Consider the following 27,608-nt stretch of genomic DNA (forward strand, 5'->3'; position numbering starts at 1 on the left):
AGATTATACTTGGCTCCATTACAGCCCCTCCTTAAAGGGGGTCTTCTGTTTCTATTGTGCTAAATACTTTGCAACACAAAAGTCTAAGCCTGCGTCAAAAGCAGATTCAGCTTTTGTCAAGACTGTCTTTCAAAATTGGAAGAAGGCACTGGAGAAATTTAGTGCACATGAAGACAGCCAGTGTCACAAATTAGCTGTGATGACTCGGATTCAGGAGCCCAAACCTGTTAATGTGCAACTTTCACGTGAGCTTGAAAGACAGCAGCAACAAGCGAGGAGAAATCTTATGAAGATTGTTGGGGGTGTGAAGTACTTGGCACGGCATGGTCTGGCTTTTCGAGGCATTGATAAGGAGAGTGGGAATTTCAGCCAGCTTCTAAAGTACAAGGCAGAGGGCGATGCAGAGCTGACCACCTGGCTGAAAGGTCACTTTGATTTCACCAGTCCCCAAATGCTAAACTAAATTTTTAAGCTGGTGGGCAATACAATCGTCAAATAAGTTGTGTCGGAAATAACATCAATGCCAGTGGTCCAGTTCGCACTTGTCATTGATGGCACCCAGGAGATATATCAGGAGTTGAGCAGGAGTCAATTTCTTTGCGCTTTGTAGATGCAGATCTAAAACCAAAGGAAGAATTCCTGGGACTCTACGAAGTGACATCAACGACAGGGCAAAATATAGCCAAGATGGCATGTGATGTGATGATGTGTCTAAGCATTCCTTTGTCCCAACTTCGAGGACAAACCTATGATGGTGCCGCAAATATGGCTGGACGATTGCAGGGGGTGCAAGCCATTTGAAGCAAAGAACCGCTGGCGATGTATTGCCACTGTGATCCACACTGCCTGAACTTAGTTACGCACGCTGCCTGTGCAGCCTCTCCACTAGTAAGAGAATCAATGGGTCTGGTGCATGAATTGGGGGGCTTTGGTCAATCTGGCAAGTTCAGGGTGATTTTCCAGGAAAACGCAAAATCAGAGAAATGGTTTCACCTCGTTGAAACCTCTCTGTCCCACCAGGTGGACTGTTCGCACCCCTGCCATCCACTCAGTTCTCAGCCAGTATGAGTCAGTGCTGACAGCCCTTGAAGAAATGGCATCATGCAACTCATCTGACACTTCAACTAAGGCCAATGCTCTTCATGGAACATTTTTAAAAGGGAACACTGTGCTCGGCCTTGTAATGGCTGAAGAGCTAATGGGGGATTGGAGTGCCTGAACACCTCCCTGCAGCTTAGAAAACAGACTGTTTCAGGCGTATTGGAGGCTATGGACCATGTCAAAACAAGCATGCAGGACAAGCAAACGGAGGAGCACTTTGATGTCATGTTCGCAAAAGCAACTGCTGTGGCAATATAGTTGGACCTACAGCCTATTCAGATGCCTCATATCCCCAAACCTACAAAGCGTTACACCGGTCAGGCTGCAGTCCATATCCATCCGGATGCCCAGTCTTTGTACAGAGCCCAATTCTACAACGCCTTGGACACAGTGAGTACCGTATTTTCCCACATATAACCCGCGGGGTATACCACTTTTTACAAATAAAACAAGACCCTGCGGGGTATATGGAGGTGCGGGGTATATGGAGGTGCGGGCTATCCCAACAATATTTTACACGTGTGACATGTCATAACTCGTTAATTTTTTTCATGGTAGGACTATCCACTATGCAACACTTACCTTTGACAAAATCACTGCTGAATAAACCACTCACACTATAATTGCACATGTTATCACGTTTGAAATAATTCTAATTGTTTGTACAATGGAACAACAATGTTTGAAGTGGGCGCACTTTGTTTACCGTAATACTTTCAGTGGCTGTAGGGGGGTGAGAGTTTCAGCTGAGGCTATGGATTGCACAGTGGGAAGGGCCTTAACAATTGTCTACCAGACGCGGAATCATAATAATTGCTGAGTCCCTTATGCCGCCGCTATTGGCTGAGCACTATACAGTCGCAACCATGAGCTTTGTTTCAAACTTCCAATGGCTTTGTTGCCAGGAGGCAATGGCGTTACCGTAGTGCCGCTATTGCCTGCGCAGTGCGCAATCTACCAGTGCTAAAACTGTACAGGGGTAACTACCGGTCCAGTACCTATAATATGATGTTGAATGCTGGTGAGCCCAACATTACGCTTACTTACTTGTCTACCAGTTATGTGTTACTTATTTATTGGATATTTACTTTTGTTACTTATTTACTGTTTTAAGTTCACTCGTTTCCGGTTAGTTTTCTTTGTGCACGTTATGATTTTAATGTTAACAATTGATAGTGGAATGTATTACAAATGTAAACTTTGTATTAATATGATGGAATTAAGCTGTGGTAACGACATTAAAGATATTAATGCATGCGGGGTATATGGAGGTGCGGGCTATCTGAAATTTGTTTGACACAAAACGCTCTTTTTGCAGGGTATATGCGTCTGCGGGTTATATGCATATGCGGGCTATATGAGGGAAAATCCGGTACTCAATTCATAGAGAGGTTTGATCAAGCTGGATTCCACAAGCTGCAGCAGTTTGAAAATGTGCTGTTATGCGGAGACATGGACAAGGTGGTAGACGAGTCTCCTGAATTTAATTCAAGACTACTGCAGCTGGTCATGTTTGGGGCTAATTACACATCTCAAATGAGCTCAGATGTTGCTAGCATTATTAGGGAAATTGTGTCAGAGGTGAGAGGTCTCTTCAGTCAGGTGGAAGCTTTAGTAAGGCTTCTGCTGGTCGCCCCGGCCTCCTCTGTAGAGGCTGAGACATGGCTTAGATATTCGATGAGTCAAACAAGGCTGAATAATGTGGCCATGTGTCACGTGCACTAGGAGAAACTGGACCTTGAAGGAATATGCCAGTCTTTTATAGGCGTCAACGATAAGCATAAACAGGCCTTTGGATCCTTTGCTTGAAGAATGGCAAGTCAAAACACTTGTCATTGCCTGGAGAGAGGAGGTGATGGGAGGATAGGAGCAGAAATAACTTCAGAGCAGGGGAGAGGAAAACAGATGACTGGAGAAGAGAGGAGAATATAGGACCAGAGGAGGAGAGGAGAGAGGGCTGGAGAGTAGAAGATAGGAGAGCAGAGCAGAGCAAACGCCCCTGCTGCCTACCCAAGTGTACTTGTAAATATGTAAATAAAAACAACAATTTTCTAAACCTTGGCCACAATATCTGGACTTGTCTTCATATAACAATGCACATATTTTTGTGGCTATGTTTGTACTTTATTAATCCCTAATCTCTGCCATGACATACAATGAAACAAGAAAAGGTAAAAAAGAGAAAACAGAGCGTATTCATTCTAGATTTGAAGCTTTTGTGACTGCAAGGATTCATCCTCTTAGGTTTTTTCGGTAAAGTCACGTAGGTAAAAAAATATATATTAATATATACATACATACATAGCAGGCGTGACCAAAAAGATCTCCAAAATTCTAAAAAAACACAAGATCCAAGTCCGATTCAGTACAGTACATAAAATCCGTGATCTAATCCCATCTGTAAAAGATGTCATTCCTGACTTGCAATACCCTGGAGTCTATAAATTGAGTTGCATCTGTGGTGATTGTTACATTGGGGAAACGAAACGTCATGTCTCCGATCGTGTCCACGAGCACAAGTCAGATCTGAAACACGGCAAAATTGATTCTTCCGCCGTTGCTGATCATTGCTACAACGCTGTGGGCTCTCATGATATTGTCTTTTCCGAGACCAAGGTGCTCTGAAAAGTTTCTGGCTACCATCAAAGGTGTGTACACGAAGCCATCCAGATATACAAACACAGACATAACTTCAACCGTGATGATGGGTACAAACTGAGTAATCATTGGAAATATGTTATTAACCATGTAAAAAATATTTAATTACACATTTGTACCATCTTATTTGACAGGTACTATTCTACTTTACCGAGTGTTGACATCCCCAGCGTTTAACAGTACTGCTTTCTTTTATTTTGATTATCAGCTAACACCGGCCACAACCCCGAGTCGATGTGCACCATTGTTCTCTTTTAGCCCCCCCCCCCCACCGTTCCATTCCCTGGCGACCACATTCAGATAATCCCCCCTCCCCCTTAACTTGTATTTAAGAGCTCGTCTCTTGGATTTTTCCTCACTTGATACAGTAAATTTAGCTGTGACGGTCCCACCTGATGACGGAGACTTGTGTTGCCTCCGAAACGTCGTGATTTATTATTTTATTTCTATTCTTATTTATATATTTTTTTATTTTTTACCTACGTGACTTTACCGAAAAAACCTAAGAGTAAAAAACAGGGCAATGTAATACAATACACTATTAGACATTATTATGAAAATAAATCAAAAGTTTATCCCATGTGTTAGTGAATTTTTTATTTTTTTATCAGGAAATGAGTTTTCAAATTTAGATTATTTGTTTCTATTGACTCCATGGCTACGGCCTCGCACAAAGCCATAAACATACACAGAGACCGATAGGGGCAATGGCTACTAGATTTTTGATCCAGATGTCGCTGGTTCGATTTGATTTCTCGGAGTGGCAGTTGAAGCAGCAGAGCGAGTCTCTAAAATCCCCCTCCCCTCCGCAGCTACCACTGTATGGGTTCTCCAGTCGCGTGTGGTGGGGTTAAATGTGGGTATTCCCGCCACTTCCAACTTGTCTGGCAATCGTGGACATGTGAGAAAAATTACCACTCGAGCTCCTTCAAGAAGAGACCCCTTCCGCCAGCAGGGCCTCGAGCGAGCAGTTGCAGTGCTATGCCTGTGCCTCGCACTCACCTTGCATATATGATTTACCCCAGCGGTGCATTCGTCACTGACGTTCCCCTGGAACCGGTTCTACAATCTGTTACCTCATTATACCACCTTTGCCAGTACCAAAATATAATAATAGGGGTTTTCCCCTTTTTTCTGGCAACAAAACTGAAACCTTTTTACAAGGATTCATGTATGTATTAACCACAATACTTGCAGTCGAAATGCAAACAAAAACACACGATGATCATATATGCATTGTCTTTGAAACTGATTGGCCCACACCAAGGGACTGCTTTCTTTTGAGCCTGGACCCAATTGGTGCTCGACCAGAGGACGCCTTTTAGCGTCCTCGAGGGAAAACCCCTATTATTACAATTTGTTACCTGTGGAGCGGTCATCGTTGAACAATCCCTACCATGAGTTGCTGCACTGCCGCCTTCTGCCCTCGGTGAGTGGCCACCAGGGCCCCGTGGCCTCTGCTGAGTGACCCTCTGGGCCCCGTGGCCTCTCTGCTGAGTGACCCTCTGGGTCCCGTGGCCTCTGGAGAGTGGCCCCCAGGGCCCCGTGGCCTCTTATGAGTGGCCCTCTGGGCCCCATGGCCTCTCTGCTGAGTGACCCTCTGGGCCCCGTGCCCTCTCATTAGTGGCCCTCAGGACCCCGTGGCCTCTCGTGAGTGGCCCTCTGGGCCCCGTGTCCTCTCGTGAGTGGCCCTCTGGGCCCCGCGGCCTTTCCGCTGAGTGGCCCTCTGGGCCTCTCCGCTGAGTGGACCTGTGGGTCCCGTGGCCTCCAGTGCCAGGGGAATGAATCACACACAGCGGCACTGCTAAAGTAAGAAACGCGTTTAATGGAGACGTCCGTACATCAATCTCTGTGACGGCCGCACGAACAGTGGGAGTGACGCGGTGACTGACCATGACAGTGAATGCCGTGCGTGTGTGGGCAGGCACAAAGACAAAGGTCCCCCGTGTAGCCCACACAGACTGTTGAGGCAGCATCTTTAAGCGAGTGCCTACGAAGGCCGTCACGGCGCGGCACCTACGAGGAAATGTTGTGGGCGGAACCGCGCCCGGCCTGTGACCACTTTTGTCTCCCCTGTGCTGAGGTTTACAAACCCCAGCAGGTACTCATTTAAGGCTGAGTCGACCCAGGGGAGGCTCAGTACCGGTTCGGATATTCGTCACTGATGTTGGCCGTGAGCAGTAATCGAACTTGGGTGGACGGGTTCGTAGCGCAGTGCGTTAACCGATGCACGACTACTCCCCACACACACATGTATATACACAAAAACACACAGAGAGACACAGCGAGAACAGCACAGTAGAATATTTGTACGTTTTACAAAAAGCACTTCATATTTTATTGGTTTGGTTTTTAAAAGTTTTTTGTTATGCGGTAAAAAAAACCTTAATTTTAATTCATCGTCACATGGAACAACATTGGTAGATTGAAAAGTCTTGCGGTTCAACACAGGCGTGGCTGTGACTCGTTATGAACAGACAGGGTCCTTGCCTACAAACATCTGGCAGTTCACCAGCACTGGTTCCAACAACCCTGAATGTGCTGATGAGACACGCAGTGTTCAAACATGTCTGAACGTTATTTCGTACTGGATCAATGCCACTGAAATGATCGACTCTCGGAAGGCAGCGTGGCTGATGGGATTTGTAAAAACTACTTTTAATGTTTATGTGGAGGGAAAAATATGTTAAGGAGGCAAATTTTCTACAGAGTTATTGGGTTACTTATATTCCCCACAACAACATCTGAAAAATCAGAGAAGTATGCCACTAACCAGACACTAGCCAGCCAGACACTCGCCAGCCAGACACTCACCCTAAGCCCGATGTCTAACCCGATCTACACAACCGATCTCCTCAACGCCCCCCCCGCCTCATGGGGAGTTCATAGTTCACAGGATGGACTCTGAGTCGGTGTCTTCTGACGAGTCGATGACCACGACGACGTCATCATCGTCATCATCACCATTCATGTCGATGACGACGCACGCGTCCGCTCGCTCGCCGCCTCTCGTCGTCTGGTCCTCGCACTCGTCCACAGCCTCCCCCCCTCCTCTGCCTCCTCCCGCTACCCCAGCAGCCCCCGCTGCCCGTGAGGTGCGGGTGCTAGTGGTGCTGCCGCTGCTATTCCCCACGCCGCAGCGCGACCTCCAGTACTCGCGGCGCAGTGTGGCCGCGCGGCACGAGCGTGACCGGTGATCGCGGGGGCTCGCCGGCAGCCACGTCCCAGTGCACGCACCGCCACCACTGTCACCGCCGCCACCATCGCCGCCGCTATGGCGGCCGTGCCGGGGGTAGGTGGCCGCTCGGCGGGGCAGTTTGACCCCTGGGATCACCGCGCCATTGCGCTGCATCGCGACGTGGGGCAGCCTCATGCTCTTCAACTCCACGATCCTTTGTCCCTGCGGAGTTGTAATAATGATTGTATAGCGATATAGAGAGAGAGATATACACAGTGTATCAGACTACACGTGCTGGTCCGATATGTTCGAGGGGACGGGTTCACCGATCACGTCTCTCCAACGCCTTGCGAGTAGCGACCTTACCTTTAGCTTTATTATAATAATATAATAATGATATTATTCGGGTCTTTCGGTAAAGTCACGTAGATAGGTTCAAAGAAAACTATGACGTTTCGATCGCAACACAAGCGCTCGTCATCAGGAAGAGGGAGTTAGCTTCTAAAGGTAAACTGTTTATAAAGGTTTGAAATGAGCATAGCCCAAATGTCAGCAGCCAATGTATACAAGTGGTGGGCAGCGACCGCGACGGTGGTGGGTTTTTCCACAAATCAAAGGGCTGCCCAGTAAAAATTTGCATGATAATGCAAGATCATTGAGCAGCCTCCACGGCGGGCGCCCTGATGTGGCTATGTTAACATGAGATATTAGCATGTTAATAGAAGATTACAAAGCAAAAACCTCGAGCTCAGTGAGCGAGGTGGCTGTGTTAGGGTGAAAATTTTTACCTGTTAATGTAAAATCTATCTACGTGATTTTGATTTAACCGCCTCTACGAGGAGGGTTTCCACACAACTATTAGATATTTATAAAACTTCGAGACAAGAAGGCTCATCTGATCGAGTCGCTCACATTCCTGAAGAGATGCTGCGAAACTAAGGTAATACCGATCGCCTTTACATTGACATCTGCTGCTGTGACTTCTCACAATGCTAAACGGATCTTGTTCAGGGCCAGCTTAGCTCTGATCTCAGAGAGAATAAGATTTCTCCGATTTGAACTACATAATTTAGACAAGACTCTCCTGAAGTCACACTTAACATTGACGGAAAAAATGTCTACATCTGATTGGGAACCTGTAGATAACACGACAGCCTCTTCAGTCAGCTAAATGCAAAGATAACCTGATTTCCAAGTTCAACCTCTTTTCCAAGAAGAAGCCAGATCCACACGTTAAAAAGTTAGACGTTGAAAAGATTGTTATCAATCAGAGTAACAGTCTAATTTCTGACAGCCTAATATCCGTGCTAGATAAAGGGTTGAATTTTGCAGTCCCTAAACAGATCCCAGTTGAAGATTTCATTGGCCAGGTTTACGTAGCCCTTATGGGTTTAGGACACATTACTGCAGACGTGGCAAGATCAGAAGTCGCTGTAATCTTCAAAAACGCTAAGGCACCTATTAGCAACATCAGTAAGGATGAGCGCTTTGAGCTTTCTCAATTATAAAAGAGAGATGAAATAGTCATCCTCTCAGCTGACAAGGGCAATGCCACAGTCATCATAGACAAAACCACATACAATAACAAAATTCAGGACCTACTTAATGATGGTAGCTATACAAACATTTTAAGAAATCCCACCAACAACCTCGTTACGAAAACCAACAAGATCATCACCGATTCGACATCTTTAATTGAACCAACCAAGCAGTTTTCCTTAAAACCCTCTGCTGCTAGACCACTCTTTATGGATTTACCAAAAATCCATAAATAGGGTACACTCCTTCGTCCTATCATCTCCACCATTGACTCATCCACCTACAAACTGGCCCGATTTCTGTCTGAGACCTTACAACCATTAACTGGTAAGACCACCTCAGCTGTACTTAACTCAGCTCACTTGGTATCGTTAATTAAGGACATCTCACTAGATTTTCTCGTTAGTTTTGATGTAGTCTCTTTGTTTACCAAAGTTCCTGTGCCTGACACCATTGCAATCATTGAAGGTTTGGTCCAACATGGACTGAATGCTGATGTACCAGCCAAGGTGAGACACTGCCTCACCAATACTTCACCTGGAATGGTACATTATACAAACAAGTTGATGGTACCCCAATGGGTTCTCCCTTATCTCTAGTTGTAGCCAATGTTTTCATGGAAATTTTTGAGACAGATGCCATCCAGGCATCCACTCTATGTCCATCCTTGTGGAAGAGGTACGTAGATGACACGTTTGTCATCTGGCCACATGGCCGACCAGCTCTGAACCAATTCCTCAACCACATCAGCTCCATAAACCCAGCCATCAAATTCACCATGGAGGTGGAAAAGGATGTTTTAATCGAAAGGAGACCAGATGGCTCAATGGAACACTCTGTCTACAGGAAGGCCACCCATACGGATGCATATCTGTATTTCTGACCATCATCACCTAGCCAGTGAACTGGAAGACGTACACTAAGTTCTCAAGATGAATGGGTATTCAGACTACACAATCCGTAAAGCTATCACCCCAACCGTTGGGAAAGAACCATCTGAGGATCCAATTAAAACCATCACCTTGCCATACATAGCAGGGGTCACTAAAAAGAGTTAAAAAATCATGAGCAAACACAAGATCCAGGTTCGATTTAACACAGTACATAAAATTTGTGATCTGATCCCATCTGTGAAGGATGTGATCCCTGACATACAATACCCCGGCGTTTACAAACTAAGCTGTGTCTGCGGCAGTAGTTACATTGGGGAAACTAAGCGACATGTCTCGGACCGTGTTCGTGAACATAAGGCAGATCTGAAACATGGTAGGACCAATACCTCGGCCGTGGCTGATCATTGTTTTAATGCGGTGGGCTCACACGAAATTTATTTCTCTAAGACGAAGGTACTTTGCAAACCCACTGGCTATCAACAAATATTCGTTCATGAAGCCATCCATATATATAGAAACAGACACAATTTCAATCGAGAAGATGGGTATAAACTGAGCAATCATTGGAAGGACATTATTAACCGGTTCAAGTCAAAACTGACTGTGATGTTGCCATCCTACCACCTTCCGATGCTAGTTGTTATTTTCGTGACTGCAGGGATCCATACACTTTGGTTCTTTCAGTAAAGTCACGTAGGTATTAAATAAAATAAATTAAATCACAACGTTTCGATTGCAACACAAGCAACCATCAGGTGGGAAAACCACAGCAATAATTTTTTTGCGCTGAAGTGGGAGAGAGAGTTGCCGTGGTAAGAGATAATATAGGTAAGAAATGGGGGAGGAGCAAGGGGGAGAGGGAGGGGTGGGGGTGTGGGGTAGGGGTAGCGCTGCGTGGGCGCGAGGAGGAGTGCGTGAGGCCGGTTGGGGGGGGGGTGTAGGCGGGGCTGGGAGTGGGAGGCCGAGAGAGGAGAGGTTAACTCGGAAAAATAGAGTAGTCGTACCCGGCAGATATGATAGACAACAACCGCTACAAAGCAGTTATGGTTTTACCTGTTTAATAACAAAGGTTTGTTCATGAAGCCATCCAGATATATAAACATAGACATAACTTCAACCGAGAAGATGGATACGAATTGAGAAATCTTGGAAGGATGTTATTAACCAGGTAAAACCCGGGTACGACTATATTTTTCCAAGTTAACCTCTCCTCCGCATCACCAGCTCTCTCGGCCTCCCACTCCCAGCCCCGCCTACTCCCCAGCCTCACGTACTCCTCCTCGCGTCCACACAGCGCTACCCCTCCCCCACACCCCCACCCCTCCCTCCCCGCCCCCTTGCTCCTCCCCCCTTTCTTACCTATATTACCTCTTACTACGGCAACTCTCTCTCCCTCTTCAGCAAAAAAATATTGCTGTGGTTTTCCCACCTGATGATGATTGCTTGTGTTGCAATCGAAACGTCGTGATAAAAAAAAGTCACCTACGTGACTTTACCGAAAGAACCAAAGAGTATGGTTTATTGCAGTCACGAAAACTTCAAATCCAGAATTAGTCGATTTAATTTATTGTGTTTTATATCTACGTGACTTTACCGACAGAACCAAAGAGTAGGTAGAATTTCTCACCCTAACACAGCCACCTCGCTCACCGAGCTCGAGGTGTTTGCTTTGCGATCTTCCATTAACATGCTAATCTCTCACGTTAACATAGCCACCTCAGGGCGCTTGCCGTGGAGCCTGCTCAAAGATCTTACATTGTCATGCTAATTTTTACTGGGTAGCCCTTTGATTGGTGGGCAAACCCACCACTGTCGTGGTCGCTGCCCCCCACTTACGTTAACATTGGCAGCTGACATTTGGGCTACGCTCATTTCAAACCTTTATAAACATTTTACCTTTAGAAGCTAACGCCCTCTTCCTGATCACGAACGCTTGTGTTGCGATAGAAAAGTCGTAATTTTTTGTTATTTTCTTTGAACCTATCTACGTGACTTTACCAAAAGACCCTAAGAATATGAATTAAGTCATTATCGATTTTGAATGTAAAAATTCAGTGACTTTCTGCTCGAATTAACATTGAGGCATTGGTGCTCATCTCTTGTTTGAAGCCTTGCAGAACCAGTGGTGGAAATTCCATATTCCTCTGGCGGGGGTAAGGGGGGTGGTGCAAGTCTCTCCATAGCACAACCACTGTTGACTTCCCCACAAAGTGGTGCAAATTTTATGGACCCCGGAGGGAGGGATGATGATGTGCTGAGTCAACCCCACCCCCCCAAACCAGTGATCTGAACTCACGACCTTCTGATCGCTGTAAGCCGCTCGCTCCACCGCTGGGCACCCCAACCGTCACCGTCGTGAGAGGTGACAATGGCTTTGGGGGGGAGGGCTTCATCCAGCAGTAGATAGACCATGGCTGATGGTGATGCTGATGGACTCACCCCGTCCAGCTGTTGGAACTCCTTGCGGCAGATGTGAGATATGATCCCGGCTCCCAGGGAGTCACCCAGAACATTCACCATAGTCCGGAACCGGTCTCTGCAGCCAGAGACAAAGACCCGCACACACAGACACATGCACGGACACGAGGTTAGGTGGACACGCTGAGAGATGGACAGAGTGCAGGTTAGATGGACAGACAGATGGAAACATATGATAAGCGCGTGTCTCTGTATCTCTCCGCTAGTCTATGTGTGTGCTTGTCTCTGTGTGGTAGGCATGTGTGGTTATTGTCGTCTGCCAGTCATGTCAGTCAACCCATGACACCTGAGTCTGTCCCATGGCCTCTTTTCAACTAGGAGCCTTCCAGACTTTCACACTTTACTGGCCTCGAAGTGCACCTAGCCTGACACAAGCGCCGCAGTGATGTCACCACTGAATGTCGGCCATTGGTATCGTCGCCCGCCAGGACGGGACGACAGCCGCACGACCCCCCCGGCACTTGCCCCTACAGACCGTGTGGGCTATAAGGGGGAGCTTTGCCTTGCGTGCGTGTGTACCCACAGCGCCCAGTCGACGGCGACGATGAGGGAGATGTCCTCGCTGGGCAGCCCCACGGACGTGAGCACGATGGCCATCGTGACGAGGCCCGACTGTGGAATCCCGGCGGCGCCGATGCTGGCTGCCGTGGCCGTGATGCTGACGAGTCCCGAGGAGATGCACGCAGAGGCACGGAATATTATGTAGAGACTCTCATGGTCACACACACGCACGGCTACTGTTTTATTATTATTTCGCTTGTTTATCCAGGTAGCATGAAGAAAGATTCAACTCTTCACAGGAGGGTCCTGCCAAGTTTTTGTGATGGGGGTGATGAGTGCTGCTGCGTGATAGTAATTGACTAATTTTAAAATTTGGACCGTGATGCTGACATACTATGGCCTTCGCTTGCGAATGGCGTCATGGCATCCTTAACGTTCTGCCGCGAGCGAATCAGATGGTGCGTCGTAGTATTTTTTTTATAAATACAGCACCACCACCGCAGTCTTAATTAAGACAGCCACCACATTCGAACCGCGAACCTCTGCAAGTAGCAAACACCACTCTACCGCTGGGTCACGCATCCCCGGCGCAGGTTGCAGGGTTTGGCAGGGAGGAGGATGAGGAGGAGGCACCTGATGGTGACGAGTTGGCCTAGGTCCAGTTCGTAGCCGTTGACCTGGGCGATGAAGATGGCCGCCACGGCCTCGTACAGTGCAGTGCCGTCCATGTTGATGGTGGCCCCCACCGGCAGCACGAAGCGCGCAATGCGACGGTCGATGTGGTTGTTCTCCAGCAGGCAGCGGAACGTGATGGGCAGCGTCGCCGAGCTACCATCACGACAACAGCGACAACAATGACAACAACGACAATGGTCACACGACGGAGACAACGACGTTGGGTTCCCGTGGCGGCCCGTCGGGCTGGCCATCCGGCTATCGGCGATGGCGGCGAGGCCGGCGGGCACCTGGAGGAGGTGGCGAGCGCAATGAGCAGGGCCTGCAGCATGCCACGCACGAAGGCCACGGGGTTGCGGCGAGTGACGGCGCAGTAGATGCAGGGCAGCACGACAAGGCCGTGCAGCATCAGCCCCGCCACCACCGTGGCCGAGTAGAGGCCCAGGCGCCGGCCCAGCTGGGATGGGTCGTCCATCTCCAGCACCTTGGCGGCCACCAGGAACACGATGCCCAGCGGGAAGTACCTGGGGAGACCGGGCGGACGGGAGGCCAGAGAGGTTGTGGTGGTGCAAGGAGGAGGAGTGGGTTGATTGTGGTGGTGGTGCTGTTGGTAAAGGAATAGTGGCATTGGTAGTATTGGTAGTGCGTGTGAGTGTCATTGGTGGTACTGGTGGTGTTGGTAGTGTGCCGGTGGTGAGACCCACCACACAGTGACGGATACAATGCGCAGCACAGCCTCGTTGAGACACTGGCAGAACGTGACAAGCGGCAAGCCGTTGTGTCCCATCTTGCCGAGCATCACCCCTAGAGCACACGCCGCGAGCGCCAGCACACAGCCACGTCACCCGCATTGCCCACCCAACTGGAAACGGCAGATCCGCCGGTTCCAACCACGCGCCACCCTTGGCCCAACGTTGTGCGTTGGCAAGGGCGATTCAACCTCCCCACAACCAGGACGTCAACTCGCGTCGTTCCGATTGCGTTTCTGCTCAAACGCATTTCTCCCCATTGCTGTGCCTGCCTCAGTCCGCTTCAGCTTTCCAGGAGCATTGTTATCGATAAAGAACACGAATCCGTGGACAATTCACCTCCTTCACACATCTGTCCTTCCACATGAAGTATTTTATTTACACATCCCATCGACCAAACGGCATTCTGGGAGTGCATCTTATTAGCAGCATTGGTTCAACTCTTGTCGGCAGAGTGGGGCTTGCTTGCACCATCGCTGGTGAACTGCACAGACGGTTACAGGTCAGAAAGGACATGGCTTCTAGTTCCACGCAAAGCCATTGTAACACGAGATAACACTGTCTGTCACCAGGTAACACCGTCACGAGGCAATACGAGGTAACACCGTCACGAGGTTACACCGTCACGGTGGTTCCATTGTCTACGTCGGAATGGAAGCCGCACCCATGGTGGCTGAAAAGATGACGATTCCCAGGACGTTCATTCCCGCGCTGGTGCCCGGGACGCTCCGGTAATACACGCGGGGCGGCAGCGTAACCATCTCCACCAGCACCCTCTCCGTGGCAACGCCGCCTCCACCACCGCTGCCGCCGTCGTCACCATCCCCATCACCATCGTCGACATCATCCTCCGCCACGACGTGAAACACGAAGTGCGGTCGGCCTTCAATCGTCTCCACCTCATCGCCCGCTCTGGATGAAGAGTAAAGAGAACCATTGGTTTCGTGTGGCTGGAGTGTGTTCTTACTATTATAAGTATTCCTCTACGACGCTTGATTAACGACAAAAGTCTCTAAACTCCTTTTCAGGAGGGTCCTGCCAAGCGTGGCAATGATGCTCTTGACGTCTCTCATCCCAATCGAGGAACTTCTCCGCATCGGGAAGTTTGGCCAACGGCGGTAACATTGTGTGGCTTTGTTTTTTAGCTACGGGAGGCAACCAGAGAACCACACACTGGCACACATAGACAAAGATCCCCCGTATTGCATTCAACAGACTCTGAGGGCAAGTGCTGTTTGCGAGCACCTATGAAAGCCGAAACGGCACATGAGGGGGTGGGTGGCCAGCACCACAACCGGCGCCTTTGTCTCCATAGTGGAGATGTTTACACTACACCAGCTACTCATTTGAGGATGCGTCGACCTAGGGGAGAACCACGCTCACACAGTTGACTTTACTCACCCGTGTCTGGCCGGGTGCTCCTGCTGCTGCTGGCTATGCTGTCGCTGCTGTCGCTGCTGCTGGTGTTGCTGGTGCTGTGAGGGGGCTGGTCGCTTAGTTGGAGCCCATTTGCTACGACCACCACCTCTACCAGCACCTCCACCACTCGTGATGTTGGGAGGCAGGGTGGTGCCTGTTGACGACGTGATGGGTGACACGAGGTGCGGAGTCTCGTTTCGCGGCTTCACCACGGAAACCATATTGGTGCGGTACTGAGAAAACAGATCATCGTCGCCCTCATCATCGTCATCGGCCGTGATCTATCCACTGCTGGATGAAGGCCTTCCCAATCCGCCAACACGGGCTGATTTCGTGGCTCCATCTCCGTGGAGAGATCTGTGTGGAGAGATCTGTGTGGGTCTCACCTGCTGGAACGTTGCCTCCACGAGGTTGGCTGGAAACATGTTTCTGCAACGAGAGTGCGGTGACATTGGAAAGGTCGCTCAACAGCAGCAACAGCACCAACAACGCCAACAAGTGAACCGGCGGTCATAATCTCAGAGTACAAATGTCTCGGCGGAACAAGTGGAGAGTGTGGAGGGTCGGCGTGTCGTGGCCGGCGCAGGCCCCGTGGCCACCGTATGAGGTCGAGCAGGGCGTCCGCCGAGCTTGGCAGGCTGCGGCCTCCCTGGTCGCGGCCGTCGCGCTGCGCCGCGCTGCCCGGGTGCACGGCGCACGCCAGCACGATGCCGATAACCACGGCGAGCAGCGTGGTGCTCAGATAATAGGAGACCGTCACCAGGCCCAGGCGGGCGCACGTCTTGCTGTCCAGGGCGGCCAGGCCAGAGATGAGGCTGCAGGCACAGCACGGTTTTAAATGACAGAGTTTCGTTTAAACGTAAAAACAAAACATCAAACGGAGAGTTGGCGACAGCAGCGCAGGGGTCTGTGGGCCGAGTGGGGTGGGGCGGTTGACGAGTGCTCTCTCTGCTCCGTCCTGTGAGTCGCATTCAGGTGTACCACCTGGCATCGTGCCATTGGCGATCGTCATAGTACTCCGCCACCTACGTCTTCGCGTAGAGTTACACTGCACTTAATCCCACAGCTCAGGGAATATGGGTCAAAGGGCCCCTGTTCCGAGCCCCGAGTGGAACGGAGGAGACCTGGGGACGTCGCGAATTCCAGCCCAAGGCAACGCGGCCGCAGCGTGATGCACTAACCGCTATGATGCGCCTCTCCGCCCTGTCAGAGGGCCGTCGCCTGAAACGGTTTTGCCAAGTTCAGAGTCTAAGAGTTAAAGTGAGTTCCTGCTCTACTGAGCAACATCGAGGCATTGGTGCTCATGTTCCGTTTACGGCCCTGAGCCAATGGTGGAACTTCCACATTTCTATGACGGGGGCGAGTATATCCATAGGACAACCACTTCATCTTCGCCACAAAATGGTACTCATTGTATCAACCCCGGAGGGGTGATGGTAAGAGTCAACCCTTCCCAGGATATGAACTCGCTAACCACTGCACCACCGCTCATCACAACACGCATACACACAGGTGTCCCGTACCTGGATGTGACGAGGGGTAGGATGAGCATCTTGAGCATGCGCATGAGCAGCTCACCCGGGAAAGCCAGGTACTGGATCTCCTGCAGGGCAGACGACCAGGCGCTTTACAGAGCACAGCACACCAGAGACTCACCATCGGGCCAAACGAATTCAAAGGTTAACACGGAGGAGCTTTGCGCAACTGATATGATTTGTAATTCATATTTGGGTGAAGCCATTTCATGCCCAAATGTGTGTCGTAGGCCTTACATCACACGACACAGCCGAACGCATGTTCCCTTGTCACGTGGTGTGCAAGCAGTTAATGCACTGATTGTTGTTGTAGCTCAGATCAGCGCCGATGAGTTGGAGAACAAATCTCAGGGCCTACATTGAGCAGCGATTTGATTCACGACGTTTGGCTTGAAACTGCGTCAGGTGTCTTCAGAACAAGGTGCAGGAAGTCAAAGTAAATTTGGGGTCAAATATTCTGACTTCCTCGACGTTATGTTGACGATTCTTGGCGTGACTGGCTTACACGGCCAAGGCACGTGTGCCTCATCTGCAGACACCTGTACACGAAGTGAACACACCTATCACACGCCTCACACCACACCTCGTATTGTTAATTTTAGTTTAATGTCGCGTCATCGCTGATGCAATTCGCATCTCATAGTCGCTGACGAACCACGGACACGCGGGAAGGCAGACAGGCGGTGAGTCGGCACTAACAATTGCCCAGGTTCTGCAGTCCCCTATATATTGAGACGTTTTCAGACAATGAGTTGAGACATTTGGGAGTAAACCGGAGCACCTGGAGAAACCCCGTGCGTGCGAGCGGGCAACATTATTGATATGTGTCACATACACACACACATCTCTTGACAGGTGTCACACACACACACCTCTGCACAGGTATAACACACATAGATACACACCTGTCGACAGGTATCACACACGCAGACTCACACCGACTTCGCAGGCGTGTGGCGCGCGTGCTGGGAGCTCGTCACCTGCTGGGAGAGCTGCTTGGCTCGCAGCAGGAAGCCCAGGAGGCAGCCCACGATCACCGACATGACGGAGAGGATGAGCAGCAGGTTCTGCAGCACGGACGCCTTGACGCGGAGCCACGCTGTGCTGCTCGTCGCTGCGCACGCCATCCTGCTGTGCCTGCCGGTGAGTGGTAGTGGTGGTGATACTGATGGTGCTACGGGTGAGTGGTGGGGATAGTGATGGTACTACGGGTGAGTGGTGTATGTGAGAGTGGAGGTGATACTGCCTGAGCTGGTGGTGAGTGGTGGTGATAGTGATGGTCCTACCGGTTAGTGGTGGTGATGCTGTTGGGGCTGGTGGCGGCGGTGAGTTGTGATGGTGGAGTTTACGACTCGGCACTGGCGGTGGTGGTGCTGATGCTGAGATGACTGCTGAGGCCCCTGGTGGTGGTGGTGCAGCTGATGGTTGTGTTCTGCTGGCGCTGCTGCTGCTGATGCAGGTCTCTACTCAGTCGTGTTTCCCACGCAGGTTCTTTACATCCTGCTGCTGGTGTTGATGTCGCCGCAGATCCAATATTAAGGTGTTGTCTGCTGCTGATGATAATGCTTCTGCTGATGACGCTGATATTCCTGCAGCTTACGATTTCAATGCCAGGTTAAGACACAAATTTATCGGCAAAACCGTGGCGATTTCTGCTTCCGAACAACAACGAAACGAACCAGGCGATCGCTGCCAGATTTTACTTTTCAAAAGTCGCACGACATCTCGCAGTCCACCCTTGCTGGCTCGTTGGTTGACATCAGCGAGGCTTCCTCCAGCGCTCGGCGTCCCCCGCCAGCGCTGCGCGTCCGCTCCACCGCCACTCGCTCCCCGTCAGCGTCCCTCGGCTGCCCCCCTGCTCTGTCACGAACCGGGCTCCATGCCCGACAGACACTCGAACCGGAGCAACAATCCACGGTGCCACTACGAAAACTGGTTAAGAGAACAAAAAAACCCCAAACCGTTCGGTTACGCCATTTGCTTTTGACCCCCAGTTTCTGCGCGCAGGGTCCAGATGCGCAACGCGTAAAGCGGCCAGCGACAAACCGCACCGGTTGGTTTGGATTCAGTTAGGGCCTGGACCGCCGGCTGACGCGATAAGGGCCGGGGAGGGCCACTCGCGAGCGCCGCGATTCTCCCATCCCCGACACTGCTCGCCAAAGGCTCAAAGCATTTGTCTGAGCCACTGCGTAGCAACAAATCCCCTCGGCTTTTCGAGACCCGGGAGTAATCTCGGGTAATCCGCGCGGCACGAACATCACCGAGAGGAGAAACGGGCGACCGTGTAATTGTCTAGGCCACCGCTCCAAAGCAGTTGAATGATGTGGCTGAACCAACAAGCAACAGTGAAACAAACTCTTTCGAGTTGGTGGTCGAGACAAGGCTGAGAGGATTGTGCGTGCGGTGTGGTGGACGCGTGACGTGCGTAGGGGCAGGGCACATGGAGTGGCGCCTTGCTGCTGTTTCTGAGCAGCTCGCCTGCAAGTGTTGATAAATCTACACACCCACTCACCCACTGACTCACCTACCCACTCATCCACTGGCTCACCTACCAATAAACCTACCCAGTTATCCACCACCTTACCTTTTAGCTCACCTACCCACCCACTTACCCATTCACCTGCCCACGCACCCGAAGAAACACCCACTCACCCATATGTGATTATTTTTTAACACAGTTGCTTATCAAAGGGCCAAAACGTCAAGCAGTCAGCAACAAACAGTGCTGTTGAAGTGGTCACAGATAAGCGTTAACACGTTTCATGAATTAAGCACGGTTATTATTGTTGTAAGATCTTTGCGGGAAGAGATGACGATGATGGTGGGAGAGGGAATTCCAGAGTGGAGCAGTGCGAGGGAAGAAGCAGAAAGAGAAGTGAGTGACCTGCAGTGTGGTGAGTGTGTGGGTGAGTGGGTAAGTGAGTGAGTCTTGCTCTGACATGCAGTGTGGTGGTTGAAAATTGTGTGGATGAGACGATTCAGTGTCTGGTAACCCGAGGGAACAGTCGCCACTGCAGTCGCGATTAAAGAATAATAAGGAGGCGATTGACCGCCAGTGAACCAACGAGTGCGGGACCATTAATGACCCCGAGTGCTGCTTCACTCTGGACCCTGTGTGGTGCAGCAATGCGGTCGGAGCCTGACGCTGCACAACCAGATGTGACAGCAGCAGCGAGGGTCCGGTTCGTGCCGTCCATGGGAGCAATGATTGCTCGGCGTTGATTCGCTATCGCGTGAGCCCCACTCCATCCCGTGCGATGCCGTCAAGTGTCTCGGTTCGGGGCGTGGAGCGTTTCTCGTGCGAGTGATTTCCTGCTGCGCTAACGAGCACTAAGGCGTTGGACCGATCGCGTCTCTCGCGCGCCTTGCGAGCGGGGATCTTGGCGCTTTCTCGTTGTTGAACATTCGACGTCGGAGTGATTCCTGCTGCTCAAATCCACATTGAGGCATCGGTGTTCATCTCCTGTTCACAGCCCTGCAAAGCCAGGGGTGGAATGTATACGTTTCTATGACGGGGGCGACTCTGTCTCGACGACAACCACTACTGACCTACCCACAAAGTGGTGCTTATGTTTAGGTGAATGTATAAGGTGCTAGGTAGGTGAATGTGTAGGTAGATAAATGTCATTGTATCGACAATGGAGGAATGATGTCCACCACCCCCCAACCAGGATTCAAGATGTGAACTCACAAACTTGCCGGCTGTGAGCCGCTTGCTCACCCAACCAGGTGACCACGCGTCACAAAGAGACGAAGACCCCCCGTGTAGTCGCAACAGGCTGCAGGAGCAAGTGCCAGAAAGGCACACCAGGGGTGGGTGGTCAGTACTACGGCCGGCTGCCTTTGTCTCCCTCGTGCCGATGTTTACACATCATACCGGGTGCGCATTTAAGTTCAGATTTTTAGATCCAATAACCACGTGTACACGTCGTGTATCCACGACGGCACCTCGCAACCCCTCCTCAACAGCCCCCCCCCTCCGCTCCTGCTCGAGCGAGGGGATTTGGACCCCTACACGGATATGAAGGGGTCATGGGGATTAGAAGGGGTCAAGGTCCTGGTGTGACCGATCTCTAAGCCTATGCGTCAGGATCTCCGCTAAATCCTCCAGAGCCGCGCAGCGCCGTCGCCAGGCCTCGCAGTCATAACATGTTTTCATTCATTGATCTCGTTAAATAGAGTGCCGCGTATTGTCACTAAGAATGTTGTTTCTAGTGTAGTGCTTTTGTTAAACCGGCAGAGCCTCACGTGCGAGCGTGACCCCCGGCACCGCAATCAGACAAAGCGAGCACGAAAGGTAGAGTGAGCGAGCGAATAGAATTCGAGACAAAAACAACAAAAGCATAACCACTTGACAGAAGACATCGAACACAGTAAACAAACGCAAATCGGAGGCGGTGCTGTGTGATGCCGCCGCCACGAAGCCGTTCAGCAGGCGCCCCATCCCCGACCTCGCCACCACCAAGGGACGGAGCCGACCCCTCGTCCCCCTCACCTCACCTCACATGAACACACCCGCACGCATTTCCCCCCCCCCATAGAGCTGGAAGGGGAGGACACCTGATCGACCGGTTTTTATCCGAGAAACCCTTATCGGGATTAACTCTCACGGTTTCCGGCGATCAGGGAGTTGGATGACCTCCCCCGACGCTACGTTGCACCGCGGCGCTGCGACCGACCTTAAGATGGTATGGTTGCGGCGAGGGGCATTCGGCCACCGCGGTTGAGGCGCACCCCCCACACCCACCCCCACGTGTCGACGAGGCAAGCAGGGACGGGACGGCATAATTAGCAGGAATGCGGCGGCTCTCGCATAGTCACTTAAGGTTGGGATTGTTGCACTTGAGCGCGCAGGCACAATTGTTGGGGAGGGTAAATAATTAAGCTGAAGGTATGAATAGATCGGGAGAGGGGAGGCGCGCGGGGAGCCGTGCACAGATTCCCACGACGGGCCTTTGTGATGGACACCGCCGCATGAACTTCAATAATGGGGGCCTGCGTGAGAAAGGGATTGATTGGAATTTGCGCTGCGCAACGCCGCACATTGATTAGCATATCACAGGCGCCCGGAACCGCGGTGCGCGTGCTAGAGGGTGCGAGCCCATTGTTAGGGAAAAGCTGTGGGCCACCATCCCGCTCGGAGCCTTTGATGTAGGGAGGATAAATAGGGGGCGCAAAGGGGAAATCAGGCTCTCACTCCAGCGCGAGGCGACAAGACGCAGCTCCAGCCCAGCGACCCGGACGTCCGTGGGACGCACCGAGGTACGCTGCGAGCAGGGGATCAACGGACCGCCGTGAGCACCTAACAGTGAGTAAGGAGGTGAATTATAATCATAGCAGATAAATCGGGAATAGGCATAAAGGTATCAGCGTGGGCCAGCCTCGTCGACTCACTGATTTAACACCTAGTTCCAGGTAGCGGACAATAAATCATGAATAGCGAATCGTGGCCTCGTGTGATCTCGTGGAGAGGTGTGCACGTGTGTGGTCCTGCGTACACAGTGGTTCGCCACGTGAGTGAGCGCGGCGGGGAGCTGTGTGCGTGAGTGCGCGTACGTTCACTACGTGTATGATACAGGTGCGCGATCACAACGTGAGTGCTCCGTGGTGAGTGAGTGCCGCGGGGAGCTGTGTGCGTGAGTGCGCGTACGTTCGCTACGTGTCGGATACGGGTGCCATTGGTAACGTGGTTATTCGATGTGGAGGCGAGTGCCGCACCGGGCTGTAGACGGGCGCACGCTCGCAGCGTGCGAGCGCTGTACGTAGCGGCGTAAAGAGGGGGAGTATGGCGTTTGATTGATGATGCCGTGCGCACGTATGCTTGCGGCGTGGGAGCGCTGCGTGAAGCCGTATGGGTAGGGGCGTCGCGTTCGAAGGCCGGCGAAACCCTAGCGGGTATTAGGGAGGTGGGGTAACATAAACGGAATAGGGGATGATGGCGGGAGAGACCCCGGGGGCCAACGGCCCCCACAGCTGTACTCCCGTTTGCAGACCTGTAGAGCTAGCGGTGGAAAGTCCACGTTCCTTTGGAGGGTGGGTGACATTTTACTTACGATAATCGCCGTTGACACCCCCACAAAGTGGTACCCATTTAATCGACCTCGGACGGAGGGAGAGGTGATGGGCTGAGTCAACCCCCACCCCATCCAGGATTGGAACTCGCGAACTTCCAATTGCGAGCCGCTCGCTCTGTCACTGAGCACTGTGGCCGGTTTCAAAATATGCATCGTCATCATGATCATTGTTATTGTGCTGCGATGATGAGGTGGCTCGTCATTTACAGATGTTGTGCTAAAGAGGATTGCTACGGAAGTGGCCATGAGCGCTGTGCACTCACGCCGGCTGGCATAGCCTGCGCCCTTCCCTCTCTGCAATTCTCCGCGCATCTCCGCTAGGATTATCGCTGTGTCTACCAAGCCGCGCTGCGCCCGGAGCATGACTCGCCGCCACACTGCCCTGTGTTGTTGTGTCCGCTCTTTGAGGACCCGTGTCTGAACACGGGCAATTCAAGAGAGCCTGGCTCTGCTTACAAGACACTAAATGTCAAAATCTGTCCAGAATGTGCTTGTGTATAGCCAATTCTGCTGAAGTTACGCACTCCCAGAAGGCTTTTCGGTCGTATCTGTGCCGATTTCTATTTGGATGTCTCTCACAATTAGTTGATTGTTTATGCTCTGGTGGCTGTTTGCTTGCTCGCTGTATTTCGTTACCTTCTCGCTTCTGTCGTTGTGGTCACCCAGACCACTCTTGCAATCGAGACTCATCCTGCCCTTTTGAGTCCCCCGCGTGTCAACAAAACACGACAGTGATGTTCGGCTCAATTTGGCATTGAGGCATCGGCGCTCATCTGTTGTTCACAGCCCTGCAGAACCAGTGGGGGAAATTCCACATTCCTATGGCAGGAGTGAGTCTATCCATAGCACAACCACTCTTGGCTCCATCATCCTTAACACAAAGCGGCACACATTGTGCCATTGGCTTAGAGGGAAGGCGCCTGGATTAGGGATTTGCCTCGGCTGTCCCCGTGACTCTGGGTAACCAGCATTGGGTCATTGTAACGGTGGCACTATTAATCCGCCCGTCCCTTGCGTGCGTTCAGCGGTGGAGTCGTTTGCGATTGGTGACGATTTGCCAACAGTCCACAAGGTAGCACTAACGTCATCGGAGCGGGGAGGGGGGGAGGTTGAGGAGGAGGTGGTGGTGGCCGAGGTCGAGCGCAGACTCCTGCTGCTGCTGCTTTCGTGGTTGGTCTGGAAAAGCCCCCACTCCGCCTTCCCCGGCGGGATGGTCCCTCCGTTTGCTCTGCTACCCCCGCTGCCTGGAAATGTCCGCCGAACGCACGGGTTCACGAATCACAGTGGATGGGGAACGTGCCCTGATTATTTGTAATATGTTGTGTTTCTTTGACCCACAGAGACACGTGAAACAGCCTTTCTTTTGCAATGTCAAGTCTTAATTAGCTTTATAATTATGTTATTACACTTAATTCATAGTTGGTTTTGTGTTCAGCCACGTTCATGATCTGGCCAAACTTCACCACCCGACACGGCGAAACAAATTGTCACGTGCTCAGGCGTTGAACCGGGCAATGACAGCTATCGTTGACAATCTGCGCTGCATTCCTCGTGGATGAATCTGAGTTTTCCTTGAGCGATAAGCCCGAGGCGGGCCCACGAGGAGGCGATGTAGCCACGTCGAGCGGTGCGCCACCGTCCGTGACGGTGCGGAGCACAGGAGCTGCGTGAGCACGGAACTTCGGTTAAACCTCCTGCGAGCAGGCCTCGATTCATCACGTGGCCTCAACGTGCACCTAGCCGGACACAAATGCTGTGGTGACGTCCACTGAGTAGTGAACGGCGGTTGTGTGGAGGGTGTAAGGCGCTATAATTGCTCTTACAAAAAAAATCTGGACCGGTTTTGATATGCAATGTCTCATCAGCAGAGCCAGACTTGCTTGATCAAACTGTTTATCGGCTTATAAATGACACATTTATATTCATGCGATCTAACCCAAAACCCTCTGTTATAAGCAAGGAACTTCTCTGGTAGGTATGGGTGATAGACGCAAAACTCTTGGTAATATTGTACTAATATGTGATAGAAGTCTGATAGTTATGCCACGGCTAACATCAGTGGCTAAAAGTTACGTCTGCGCTGGGCACACGCCACCACCAACCTGCACTGGTCAAATGCCCTCCACAACTGACACGGCGTGAGCCATCATCCTGCAGTGGATTCACTAAAAAGCGACCACTACTGCTGGCGCAGTCGTGGAGTGATTTCAAGTCGTCGTTGTGGGTTGACTCAGCCCATCATTCCTCCATCCGGGCACCACTCTGAACAGATAAAATGAGCACCACTTGCAGCTGAAGTCAATTGGTTTCCTTTTGAAAGGCTCGCCCCCGCCATAGGAACGTAACATTTTCACCACTTGGTTGAGGCTGTGAACAGGAGATGAACATTACATGAATAAGCAATTGAGCGAGAATAAAAGTTGGTATCGTGTATTTAGGTATTATTCCGCTCGTTTACCCACACAAGCCTCGCTGAGTCGCAGGAGGGTGCTGCCGAGTTTTCGCAGCACGGGGGATTTTGCTGCTAATGCTGTGTGATCTCAACTTGGCAGGCGATTTTTCAGCAATGGGATGTTGTTTGGCCAATACCAGTTGCATTGTTTATTTTAGCAATGGCAGGACATCGGAGAACACAGAGTAAACCCATACAGACTCGAGGGAAAATTACAAGCTCCACACGGAAAGGCACTCGAGTCGGGAGTCGAACCCAGGGCCTTCTTGCTGTGAGGCTCAGCGAGTGTTACTGTGGGGGCCGACGTCCGCCCCACCGCCCTCGCCGGGCAGGTGAGGCGCAACGTTTCCCCCCTCCACTCCCTTCTCCTCCACTCCCTCCTCCACCGCATCGATCGGCCCCCGGTGGGCTCCCGCCTGCCTGGGTGATCGCGCCCCCCCCCGTGCTGGCGCTCTCTCTGAGTCACGTGGCTGCATCGCTGGCTCACCGCCGCACGGGGTTACTCCGCGCACGCCCACGGACACCGCCACTAACACGAAGGCGGCTGCGTGAATATGCGCTCGCGCCTCTGGGTGGTTAAACCCTAATCCACCTGCACACAAAGGCTAACGCTAAAGGGCTGCGCGAATTTGCGCGCCAGTGGGTGGTTATTCGCTACCCCGCACCCACGATAAGACGCGCTCTAAAGCGCGCTCTAAAGCGGCAGCGCGAACGCGCACGCACCTGCAGGTGATTAATTTAACAAGCACGTGCATAAAAACGCGCGTGTCGGCGAGCGGGTTTAATGCACCCCGCCTCCGCCTTAATACTCGCGCCACACGGCTGCACGGACGCGCCTGCGTCGGCGGCCGCTTTTGTTATAATACACGCGCGCCTCACACTAAAATTACCAACACCGCGTCGAGGTTCCACACATACACACAAATCACACTGCACCGATACTCTGTACTAAAGTTTATTAACGGTGCAAATACACACTACCTGGGGGTGGAATATTTCGCGAGAAGAGCTTAGTCTAACTCTGCCGACGAACCCAGTCACTCTACCACGTACCTCGAAGCTGTACTCACGTCGTACGGACGCTGTGAAAGTCGGAGGGAGAAGGACGAAATAAAACTTTACCTATCACTGCCTCGTAGCAGCACTCGCTGGCATCACACGGATGCTGCGAGCGGCTCGAGGAGGCAGGACGGCAGGGAGTGGGTCTTGACAGCCCAGAGGTTGAAAAGGCCCAGAGTGACGTCGCACCGCGCAGCCAATCGTGCGCTTACCTGCGCCCTTGCAATTTTAAACCAATTTTAGGGGCATCGCAATATAACCTGTCCTGCGAGAGTCGGCCAATCTCCTGTCACCGGGAAACCGTGGGACTCTCCCTCTAGGGGCCCTTCGCATTAAAACCCGATCGGCCAGGCAATCTCCCGCAGGGACACTACGTGGGTGCAAGTGCTGCGTGTGTGCTCAGGGTGGGGGTAGTGGACGATCATGTCGCTTGCGGAGTTGCTCCGCGGTCGTGGCACCACATTGCCACTCCACTATCATGACCAGCGCAGGCAGAGCTGTGCGTACGAGATGTTCTTGATGAATGTGCAGTCACGTCCAACGTTTATTACAAACACGGCGCCTCGAGCTCAATTGAGATATTAAACGATTGCTACCAGAAACATAAATTTTCCAGAAAGAAAGAAAAAAATAATGACATTAAACCAAATGAAAATCCATGTCTCATCCTGCGTTAAACTAATCCCGTTGAAGGTATTCACTGTCCTTTTGCCGTGCGGCCGATGGGCGGTGTGAAATAGTCGCGTGGCGCACGCTGATACCCATACTTTACCCCACCTGCTCCTCCTGCCCAATTACCCGCAAGGCATTAGTGGTCGTTCTAATTGATGATATTGCTCATGTATTAGTAATCAGACGTAATTAGTTTGGCGAAAGGGTGATGGGGGAGGGGAAATGTGTGCGGGGTGTGGGTGATAGTGGTGCTCATCGCGGTGTGTAAACGCGCGCTGCCCTATGCGCCCGGCAACCCGAGTTGGATTCCCGCGCAACACCGGGCCTCCCCTAGGTCGACTCCTCCTCAAATGAACACTTGGTGTTGTTTAAACATCACCACTAGGAAGACAAAGGTGGTCGGGAGTGGTGCTGACCACCCACCACCTCGTGTATCGTGACTGATGTAATAGGTGCTCGCTAACAGCACTTGCCCCGGCTATTTGGGGGATCGTAGGCGTGTATGTATGGCAAGGCCGTAGCCATGGAGTCAACGTTGGGGGGAACCAAATCTATATTTGAAAACGAATTTCCTGCCTAAAATATAAAAAATTCACTAACACATGGGATTAACTTTATTTTTATT

General features: G+C 51.4%; 1 protein-coding gene across 2 annotated transcripts; it reads right to left on the minus strand.

Moving 5' to 3' along the window:
- Nucleotides 1-6,366: 6,366 nt before the first annotated feature.
- On the minus strand, nt 6,367-18,868 carry LOC144951287 (excitatory amino acid transporter 5-like). 2 transcript variants are annotated; one of them, XM_078881485.1, is made up of 13 exons: nt 18,430-18,868; nt 17,707-17,863; nt 16,715-16,794; nt 15,791-16,006; nt 15,578-15,620; nt 15,174-15,424; nt 14,437-14,684; nt 13,728-13,827; nt 13,314-13,547; nt 12,982-13,176; nt 12,371-12,505; nt 11,809-11,905; nt 6,367-7,159 (listed from the first exon to the last, which is right to left on the minus strand). In XM_078881485.1, the coding sequence occupies exons 2-13, from the start codon at nt 17,851-17,853 to the stop codon at nt 6,650-6,652; spliced, it is 2,256 nt and encodes a 751-aa protein (XP_078737611.1). In that variant the 5' UTR covers nt 17,854-17,863; nt 18,430-18,868; the 3' UTR covers nt 6,367-6,649. The 2 variants fall into 2 exon arrangements, with proteins under 2 accessions (XP_078737611.1, XP_078737601.1); XM_078881475.1 differs by having other exon boundaries at nt 18,013-18,868.
- Between the last annotated feature and the right edge of the window lie 8,740 nt (nt 18,869-27,608).

This window comes from Lampetra fluviatilis, chromosome 3, assembly GCF_964198595.1.
Source record: "Lampetra fluviatilis chromosome 3, kcLamFluv1.1, whole genome shotgun sequence".
In the NCBI taxonomy this organism is placed as follows: Eukaryota; Metazoa; Chordata; class Hyperoartia; order Petromyzontiformes; family Petromyzontidae; genus Lampetra; species Lampetra fluviatilis.

Bases quoted from the DNA above. Each gene is read 5' to 3' on its own strand.
- LOC144951287 (XM_078881485.1), bottom strand. From the start codon at position 17,853: ATGGCGTGCGCAGCGACGAGCAGCACAGCGTGGCTCCGCGTCAAGGCG. The intron at 16,795-17,706 runs GTGACGAGCTCC...TCTGCCCTGCAG, and splicing joins CCAAGCAGCTCTCCCAGCAG to GAGATCCAGTACCTGGCTTT. The intron at 11,906-12,370 runs GTGGGTACACAC...CTCTGGCTGCAG, and splicing joins GTCGCCGTCGACTGGGCGCT to AGACCGGTTCCGGACTATGG.